Source organism: Nicotiana tomentosiformis, chromosome 11 (assembly GCF_000390325.3).
Source record: "Nicotiana tomentosiformis chromosome 11, ASM39032v3, whole genome shotgun sequence".
In the NCBI taxonomy this organism is placed as follows: Eukaryota; Viridiplantae; Streptophyta; class Magnoliopsida; order Solanales; family Solanaceae; genus Nicotiana; species Nicotiana tomentosiformis.
In genome coordinates, this window is record NC_090822.1 from 21,282,895 (window position 1) to 21,293,753 (window position 10,859).

The following is a 10,859-nucleotide window of genomic DNA, read 5'->3' on the forward strand; positions in this document are numbered from 1 at the left end:
TCAAAGAATAAATGCTCAGCAAAATCATGACTTTTGAAAATAATTCTATGTTTTAAGTGTATCAGTGAAAATCCCAAGTCGTTTACCGAAGTTGCTAAAATATGAATAAGTTTGAAACAGTAATTTTCCCAAATATCCTTTCAATAATAAATAGGATGTTTCATTTTCTTTCCAGCTAGCCAGTGTAAAGCCAATGCATCACTATGCCCATATATCAACATGTGTGAGAACTCATGAATGACGTGATACCGTACAACATGAGGAAAATATATTTTTATTGTCACGACCCCAAATTTTCCTCTGTAGGGTGTCGTGATGGCACCTAATCTCTAAGACTAGGTAAGCCTATCAATGCGGAATAATAATAAATATCTGAAAATAAATAATCTACAATTCAAATTATTACAACTCCCAAACCCCGGTACAAATAAGTCACAAGCTTCTAAGAATTTATTCTCAATGTCTCTATAAGTCAAGGTCTAAATAAAATATAAGAAGCAACATAAAATGATAGAAGGGGACTCCGGAGTCTGCGGACGCTGGCAAATATACCTCGAAGTCTCCATACACAGGTAACTCACTGACGTCTAGGCTGGTAAAATATACCTGGATCTGCACAAAAAGATGTGCAGAAGCATAGTATGAGTACACCACAGCGGTACCCAGTAAGTGCCAAGCCTAACCTCGGTAGAGTAGTAACGAGGTCAGGTGAGGCCCTACTGGAATATAATAATGACATGGAAAAGTTTTTATCAATATATTAAAATAAAATGATATTGGAAATGAATCAAATAGTATGTTACATTTAATGACACCAATTAATTACAAATAATATCTCGTGGAATCAAAACAGAATTTCCTTTAACTTTATGAAAATCACAACAATTAATCGAAAGCAACTATGGCCATAAATCAATATCAACAAGGGCACTACCGAGGTACTTCCTCGTAGTCCCAAATTATAAATAATTTCACAATATCTCATTTTCTTATACCACCGCAGGAGCCTTCACAATTTATTTAAAGAAAATATTTTTCCCGAAATAGCATCCTGCGATTTAGCCACTCTTATCACACCACATGACTTCTAGTAGTTACCCCTGCTAGCCACACGTATCAAGCTACCCTTATCTCACCGCATGCGTTTTAACACCCAGACCTTATACCACCACATGCGTATCAATATCTCAATATATCATAATTTACACCTCAAGTGCTCAAATAATTTAACTTGCCAAAATAATTCAACAACAATATTTTTTTCTCAATAAAGAGCTCACTGCTCCATCACAATCAGTACGAAAATCTTACAAAAATATTCAGGAGTAAATAATTCAGGAAAATAATATTTCAAAATCTTTAACACGTTGCTTCAATGTCAAGTTTAAAAATGCCGAATACTTCAAATTAATAATGTTTAATTTAAAGAAAATCAACCTTCAAATAATGCACAGAATAAAAGAAACCAAGTTCCAACTAAACAGATAAAATAATTAGCAGGAGAAGATCAAACAAATTTAAAATATAAACATTTAATCAATGATGAAGAATATAACAAGATAGAATATTTTAATAAATGCACAACAATGATCTACACAATTTAAAAATATAATTTTTCATATTTAGCCTGTGTACACACTCGTCACCTCGTGTACACCACTTTCAACACAATTCAATAATCACATTAATATCAAACCTAGGGAAAATTTCCCTCAAACAAGGTTAGACAAGTCACTTACCTCGACTTGCTCCAATTTAATCAAGTATTATGGTTTTTCCTCGATTTTCCGACTCTGATCGACTCGTATCTAGTCATAATTAATTCGATACAGTCAACAAAAATTATAGAAATCAATTTCATAAGAAAATATTACATCTTTTTCAATAAAATCCGAAATTAACTCAAAATTTGCTCGGAATCCGGCAAAACTTATAAAATCCGACAACTCATTCAATTACGAGGTCACCCATACCAATTTTACCAAAATCCGATAACAACTAGACCTCCAAACGTTTTTGGAAGATTTTGCAAAAATTTTGATTTTTCTTCCATAAATTCACGGATTCATGATGTAAATGAGTATGGAATCATGAAATATAATCAATATAGGTTAAGGAACACTTACCCGAATGTTTTCCCGTGAAAATCGCCCAAAAATTGCCCGAGAATCGTGCTCCAAAAATCCAAATCGAAATGAATGAAATGACCATTTTTGGTCCTTAAGTTTCTGTCAATCCGTCACTATAAGTCCATTTTCCGTCACTAAAAGTCCATTTTTCGTCACTAAAAGTCCACCAGAAACTGCTCTACCAACCTTCCTTCAATTGATCATAACGTTATGTAAAAATGTCCAAATGATGAATGGTTACTTTCTGGAAACTAGAATCAACCGACTACAACTTTCATGTTTTCCAAATGTTCCGATTCGTTATGAATTGCAAGATATAAGCTTCCAAAATCAACTCCATGCATCAGAATTTCTGGCGAAATTACTTTACCAGCCTTCATTCAATCCATCACAACTTTATGTACAAATGTCCAAATGATGAATGGTTTAAGTTTATGGAATCTAGAATCAAAGGTCTACAACTTTTATGTTTTGCAAATTTTCTAATTCTTTATAGATTGCACGAAATAAGCTTCCAAATTTGGCTCCACGCACCAAATATTTCTGGCGAAATTTCTGCAACAAAAATTTCCAGCAGCCTTCTTTGTCCGAAATTCATTCCGTTTACCTTCCGAAATAAACCCGAGACCCTCGGGACCTTAACCAATTAAACCAACATGTCCCAAAATACAATACGAACTTAGTCGAGGCTTCAAACCACATCAAACAACATCAAAACGACGAATCGCACCTCAAATCAAAATCTTTGAACTTTTAAATTCTAGATCTTGTGCCGAAACAAATCAAATCAATTCGTAATGACTTCAAATTTTGCACACAAGTCATAAATGACATAACAGATCTATTCCAATTTCCAGAATCGGATTCCGACCTCGATATCAAAAAGTCAACCCCCGGTCAAACTTCCCAAAAATTCAACTTTTGGCATTTCAAGTCTAATTCCACTACGGACTTCCAAATAAAATTTCGATAATGATCCTAAGTCCAAAATCACCATATGGAGCTGTTGGAATCATCAAAATTCTATTCCGGGGTCGTTTGCACATAATTTGACATCCGGCCACTATTTGAACTTAAACTTTTAATTTTTCATCAAATTCCATATCTCGGGCTAGGGACCTCGAAATTTGATTCCGGATATATGCCTAAGTCCCAAATCACGATACGGACCTACCAAAACTTTCAAAACACTAATCCGAGTCTGTTTGCTCAAAATATTGACCAAAGTCAACTTAGTTAAGTTTTAAAGCTCTAATTCACATTTTAATTCATTTTTAACCTGAAAACTTTCGGGAAAATTTTAAGGACTACGCACGCAAGTCGAGGAATGATAAATAGTGTTTTTCAAGGTCTTAGAATATAAAATTAATTATTAAATTTAAAGATGACATTTTGGGTCATCACATTTATGCATGTATGCATGTCAATGTGAGAGTACTCAATCTCACTTTCTCACACATTCTACTCATCATGCTCAATCACTCGGTAGTGTATATAGTCAATCAGTCCCAGGGAAGATCCATCCCGGAATATACACATCAATTGATCATCAGTCACTCAGTATTGAGTAGGGCCAATCCAGCCTGTGGAGAAAATCCATCTCCAGGTATAAAATTCTTCGGACAAGATCCATGTCGAGGGAAGATCCATCCCTCAATAATATCAACTGCGCTCATTGGGGGTGTGTGTAAACTCCTGAGGGGCTCCTTAAGCCCAAACGCTATAATCCGCACGGACAACTCACGTGCCATATTATCAATATCAGAATCAATCAGGCCCTCGGCCTCACTCAATCATCAATCTCTCCAGTCTCTCTCTCACGGGCTCACAATGTCATGAAACTAGCCCGGAAATAATGATATGATGTATCAATAAATAACAATAGAGACTGAGATATGATATGCATATGAATGCGTATGACTGAGTATGTAATGCAATGAAAGCAGAAAACTCAACAGCAAAGATGACCCCAGCGGTTCCCAACAGAATACGCATGTACCCTAAACATGACTTCTAACATGAATCACACCTTGATAACTCTAGTACATAGAGATTTCATATAAGTTCAGGTAACTACACAGTACCACAGAAAATAACGGAGTCACAGTTCACACGGTGCATGCCTACACTCCCGTCACCTAGCATGTGCGTCACCTCAACACCAAACACATATCACGTATTTTCAGGGTTCATACCCTCAGCTCCAAGATTAGAAGAGTTACTTACCTCGAACAAGACGAATCCAATTCTGAGCAAGATAAAAAATGCTCCAGAAATTCTATTCTGCGCGTATCAACTCCTGAGCGACTAGAATCTAGTCACAATTAATTTGATTCAGTTCACACAATTATAGGAATTAATTCCATAACAAAATGCTATGATTTCCCACAAAAATCAGAAATTACACTTCAAAAATCGTCTGTTGGGCCCACGTATCGGAATCTAACGAAACTCAAGAAATTCGACAACCCATCCAATTACAAGTCCAACCATACTAGTTTCATTCAATTTCGACTCCAAATCGACGTTCAAAACTCAAAATTTCATATTATGAAACTTTAGGCCAACACCCCCAATTTCCTCTTTAAATTCATCAACCAATTCTAAAACTGAAGATAGATTCATGGAATAAAATCACAAGGGAATCAAGAACACTTACCCCAAGTTGTGTGAAAAAATTCCTCTCAAAAATTGCCCAAACCGAGCTCCAAGGTCCAAAAATGAGTGAAAAATCACGAACCCTTGAACTTAAAGGGTTATGTCTAGTAAATCCGCATCTGCAGACAAGAGGCCGTATTCGCGACCTTAGCTTCTGCAGACGAAGCTCACACCTGTGACATTGGTCGCTTCTGCGTTGCGCAAACCATATTTGTGGTCGCGCTTCTGCGACTGCCTTGTCGCACCTGCGAGCCCATTTCCGCAGGTGCAAAAAACCAGAACCAATAGCCTTCAACAAATGCAATATGCAACGAAATTCATCTGAACCTCGTCCGAAACTCACCCGAGGTCCCCGAGACATCAACCAAATATACCAGCAAGTCCAATAACATAATACAGACCTACTAGATGCCTCAAATTACATCAAACAACGTCAAAATCACAAATGATACTTCAATTCAAGTCTAATGAACTTTGAAATTTTTAAATTCTACAAACAATGTCGAAACCTATCAAATCAAGTCCGATTGACCTCAAATTTTGCACACAAGTCATAAATTACATAACGAAGCTATTCCTATTTGCGGAATCAGATTCCGACCCCGATATCAAAATGTTAACCTCCCGGTCAAACTTTCTAAATATTCAATTTTTGCCATTTCAAGCCTAATTCCACTACGGACCTCCAAATAATTTTCTAGACACGCTCCTAACTCCAAAATCACCATACCGAGCTATTCTAATCATCATAATTCAAATCCGAGGTCGTTTACAAATAAGTCAACATCTGGTTGGCTTTTCCAACTTAAGTTTTAATTAGGAGACAAAGTGTCTCATTTCACTTCAAAATCTCTCTGGACCCGAACCAACTAATCTGATAGGTCATAATACAGCTATAAAGCACAAATAGAGTAGTAATGGGGGAACATGGCTGTAATACTCAAAACAATCGGTCGGGTCATTACATTCTCCCCAACTTAAACATACCTTCGTCCTCGAACGTGCCAAGAGTTGTTTTCAAGTCATCAAATCACTATTCCATCTTACCACACACGTACCCGGGGGTGATCCCACGTCACCCTATTCTATATAGGCTTGGCAACACAATACAACTGAAAATCATTAATTTAACATTAGCCCATAAACCTTGGAATTTAAATTCCCAATATTTAAAATTTCTTACAAGGCCCGAATCTCACAGTTACACATTGTATAAGTCAGAACAAGCTGCATCGAGCCATAACTATAACCACAGATATAATCACCTAACATATTATACAACTCGCACGCTCGTAGCACCATTCCTGATCACAGTAACTACCCCAAAATCAACCAAGTACTAGTATTAAACCCCTTATCAAGCCAAACCTCATTCCAAAATCTTTGTACGCTGTTGATAATAAAAGAAACACGCAGAATCTCGTAACCCCTTATCAGATCAACAAGTCATGGAGCTCTCTCACCCCAACCCGAACCATAATCACTTTCTACGCTGACTTTCAATATTATCCTCCTGAATATACCGTAATCAAACTTGATAATATAGATTCTAGGTCCAATGACCTTATATTATCAAACACAACTATCCCACAGACATGCCTCACCAATATAACTCATGGCCACAAATCGTGCCATCCGTGCTCCAATACGCAACAATTCAAATGTACTCAGTCATGGAAAATGTCTTAAATGAGAGAACTACCCCTCAAGATTAACAAGTATCGCCACAAGAAAATACTGAAAAATTCATCACACACCGTAGAACCATCACACGATTCTAACACAACGTTCATACCTTAACATAACTCCGCTGCAATGCATAACCCCATCCAAACGCTGGTCCATATTATATACCTCGAGTCACCCTGCTCGGAATCAATAACCACAGAGAGGCAAATGACAGAATGCCATGCTCAAACCCGAAAGAATATAACTAATACGCAATCAATCATGCAATATCCAAAATCTAATTAATCGTGATGGCACCTAACCCAACCCGCTAGGTAAGTCAATTATCAACTATCCAATTTTAATGAAATTAATAAGGCAATTAGTTAAAAGAAAATAAATGAAACTAATACATTTCCCCAAGAACTGGTAGTACAAATCACGAGCTTCTAAGAAAAGAGTATACAAAGCTGGTATGAAGTAAATACATCATCTGTTTGAAAAGTACATAAACAGAGTTTTATGAATCCAAGGCTACCATGAACAAGAGGTAGTTACAACCGCAACGCAGGTACATCTTCAGATCCAGCTCCCAATGAACACAGCAACATCAACAACCAACATTTATACGCAAGGTGCAGAAGTGTAGTATGAGTAGAACCGACCCCATGTACTCAATAAGTAACAAACCTAACATTAGGTTGAAAGTAGTGACGAGCTTGTACCAAGGTTAGAGTCCAACTCCAATAACCAACAACAATTCATAACAACATAAAGCAAGTAATAAAAGAAGTAACTCAAAGAATAAATGCTCAGCTAAATCATGACTTTCGAAAATAGTTTTGCCTTTCAAGTGTATCAATAAAAATACCAAGTCGTTTACCGAAGTTGCCAAAATATGAATAAGTCTAAAAACAGTAATTTTCCCAAAAATTCTTTCAATAATAAATAAGATGTTTCATTTTCTTTCCAGCTAGCCAGTGTTAAACCAATGCATCACTATGCCTATATATCAACATGTGTGAGAAGTCATGAATGACATGATAACGTACAACATGAGGAAAATACATCTCTATGCATGTATGTCATGTGTGCATGTCAATGCAATGTATCTCAGAGATGAACTCATGTACTCACACTCTCAGAGTACTCAATCTCACTTTCTCACACATTCCACTCATCATGATCAATCATTCGGTACTGTATATGGCCAACCCGGCCTAGAGAAGATCCATCACGAAATACACTCATCAACTGATCATCAGTCACTCAGTACTGAGTAGGGCCAATCCAGCCCATGAAGATGATCCATCTCCAGGTATAAAGTTCTTCGGACAAGATTTATATCCAAGGAAGATCCATCCCTCAATAATATCAACTACGCTCATTGAGGGTGTGTGCGGAATCCGGAGGGGCTCCTTAAGCCCAAGCGCTATAATCCGCACAGACAACTCACGTGCCATATTATCAATATCAAAATCAATCAGGCCCTCGGCCTCGCTCAGTCATCAATCTCTCCAGTCTCTCTCTCACGGGCTCACAATGTCATGAAACTAGCCCGAAAATAATGATATGATGTATCAATAATTAACAAACAGAGACTGAGATATGATATGCATATGAATGCGTGTGACTGAGTATGAATGCAATGACTGACTATGTAATGCAAGTCTGATTGACCTCAAATTTACCACATAAGTCATAAATGACATAACGAACCTATTCCCAGTTCCAGAATCGGATTCCGACCCCGATCTCAAAAAGTCATCCCTCAGTCAAACTTCCCAAAAATTTAATTTTTGCCATTTCACGTCTAATTCCACTACGGACCTCCAAATAAATTTTCGGACACGCTCCTAAATGCAAAATTACCATACGAAACTATTGAAATCATCAGAATTCAAATCCGAGGTTGTTTACACATAAGTCAATATCCGATCGACTTTTCCAACGTAATTTTTAAATTACGAGACTAAGTATCTCATTTTACTTCAAAATCTCTCGGACCCGAACTAACTAATTTGATAGGTCATAATACAGCTATAAAGCACAAATAGAGTAGTAAATAAGGAAACGGGGCTGTAATACTCAAAACGACCGGCCGAGTTGTTACAATATATAATTCATATATAACAGGTGTATAATCATGTGTAATCGATATATCATCTATGTATATTAGCTATAAAAAGTAAATAATAAATTTGTCCGGATATTTATTTAAGAGTTCACTACAGTCGCAACAATCCAAATTTGTCCTTCCTAAAAAGAAGAACTAAAGTTGTAGCAATGTATCTAGCAAATTTGATTGTTGGAATATCAATATAAATGCTAAGGAGCATAAACATTGAAAATTCCATTATATTCCATTAAAAGATGATGTCCAAAACCAAAGAGATAAGCAACGATAAGCATAGATATTCAATTAGTTTCATTAATATCGCTTACTAATTTTTGAATCTGAGTTTATAAGGTTTGATAGCATCATATTCCATTAAATGATGATGTCCAAAACCAATTAAATAAGAAGCAATAAGCATTATTATTCAATACCTTCTCATTTATGTCTCTTATTAATTTGTTGATACGAGATTATGAGATTTGGTACAATTTTACATATTAGAATAATAAATCAGACGTGCATAACGACATATCACATAAACATAAGCATTTAGGCTTTCACTCTGAAGTTCCAGATTGTGAATTACTAATAAACTTATGTAACATGGATTCTAAAAAATATATATCTGTGCAAATTATGGAAAACAAATAGTGTTTTTAGATCCAACACTGTTTTACATACACAACATAACATAAGTTAAATACTAAAGGAGTTTAATAGATTAATCACCTCCATGCAGTCGACCAATTCTCTAATAGTTTTAACTTCTACAATTCCAGTAGCCAACTCATCAGAAACAGAATAACTACGCTGAGAAGGTATTTGATTGATCCTGGAAGAGTTAGCTTCATTCAAACTTGCCAATCTGCATTTACGCAAGGTTGTATTAGTTTTAACTATAAACAATGATTTTTTTAGTATCCACGTAAACTTAATTTATCAAATAATTAATCTGGTCTTAAAATCAACAGCTTGAGGAAGATTCGGATTAATCCAGAGCTTTGAGGCATGCCAAGTATTACGCACAGAATATTTGCCTATATATAACATTAGTTTCAGAACAAAAGTTAACATAAAATAAATCTCCCATGTCATCAAGACAATTGAAATACCTTGAAATTTGTGAGCTTTTATCAGTTGCATAACCACTATGACTGGTTGATGAGGTGATCCCTCCCAATGTGGCAAGATCTGGTTTACGAATTCTCCTCAAAATGTTGCCGAAATTTATTCCTCCTTCATAAATTATATAACAAATTAATAACATGGCGATAAGTAATCTTGTTAAAACATATAACAAAGTAAAGTCATAGACGCAATCTTACTCATGATCTTCAAGTTCCACATTCATAAAAGTGCTGGTCTTATCACCTTGGTTATGTGATTCTACTTCACCATAACTTACAACCTCTCTTATGACATCTATAATACTCCCTCCGTTCCAATTTATTTGAACTTGTTTGACTGGGCACAAAGTTTTTAAAAAAATAAAGATTTTTGGAATTTCTGGTCTTAAAAAATTGAAAAAGGGCCCTAAAGTATTTGTGTGATTTTAAAAACTTCTCATTAAAGGTAGAATTGTAAGTTTAAGCAAACTTGTTTCCAAATTTAGAAAGGGGTCATTCTTTTTGGAAAGAACCAAAAAGAAAATAGGTTCACATAAACTGGAACAGAGGTAGTATTTTAAAATAATAGTCACGACAAAGTTAATAAGACATTCAAATGAAAGAACCGCGAAAGGAATACTTACCGAAGAGTTCACTTTATTCAACACCAAGTTTATTTACCAAATACTCACAAGGTCTTAAGACGAAGATACTCATACGAAAAAGATGATCATTTGATTTCTCTACAGCCGTCTTATGAGTAAATGCCAACTTCAATTTATGTCGCGTGTATTTAAGTTTCATATGATTTGGTCCAACCACAAAGTTTTTCATAAAGTACAAACCCAATTCCGTTTTCTTTGGTTTGAACATACGTATAAGAGACCGACCAACAGTCGCATGAATCCGATCGCCCTAGAAAAACACAGTTCATAAAAAATATTGAGTCAGGCAAATACTCAGTTGTATAGTGCTGTCACGACCTCAAATTCCCTCCGTAGAATGTCGTGATGGCACCTAGTGTCTAAGACCGGGTAAGCCTATCAATGCAGAAAAATAATAAATATCTGAAATAAATAAACTACAATTTAAATAATTTTAACTAATTACAACTCCCAAAACCCGGAAGAAATAAGTCAAGAGCTTCTAAGAATTTATTCGCTATGTCTCTATGCATCA

General features: G+C 35.7%; 1 protein-coding gene across 1 annotated transcript; it reads right to left on the minus strand.

The window, feature by feature from the left end:
- Window positions 1-8,672: 8,672 nt before the first annotated feature.
- LOC108946247 (uncharacterized) lies at window positions 8,673-10,653 on the minus strand. The gene is made up of 5 exons (XM_070188859.1): window positions 10,400-10,653; window positions 9,900-9,996; window positions 9,687-9,810; window positions 9,304-9,439; window positions 8,673-8,714 (listed from the first exon to the last, which is right to left on the minus strand). Exons 2-5 carry the CDS (start codon window positions 9,919-9,921, stop codon window positions 8,673-8,675), a joined length of 324 nt encoding a protein of 107 aa, XP_070044960.1. The 5' UTR covers window positions 9,922-9,996; window positions 10,400-10,653.
- Between the last annotated feature and the right edge of the window lie 206 nt (window positions 10,654-10,859).

Bases quoted from the DNA above. Each gene is read 5' to 3' on its own strand.
- LOC108946247 (XM_070188859.1), bottom strand. From the start codon at position 9,921: ATGTGGAACTTGAAGATCATGA. The intron at 9,440-9,686 runs GTATTTCAATTG...GCGTAAATGCAG, and splicing joins AAAAGCTCACAAATTTCAAG to ATTGGCAAGTTTGAATGAAG. The intron at 8,715-9,303 runs GTGATTAATCTA...TCTTCTTTTTAG, and splicing joins AATTGGTCGACTGCATGGAG to GAAGGACAAATTTGGATTGT.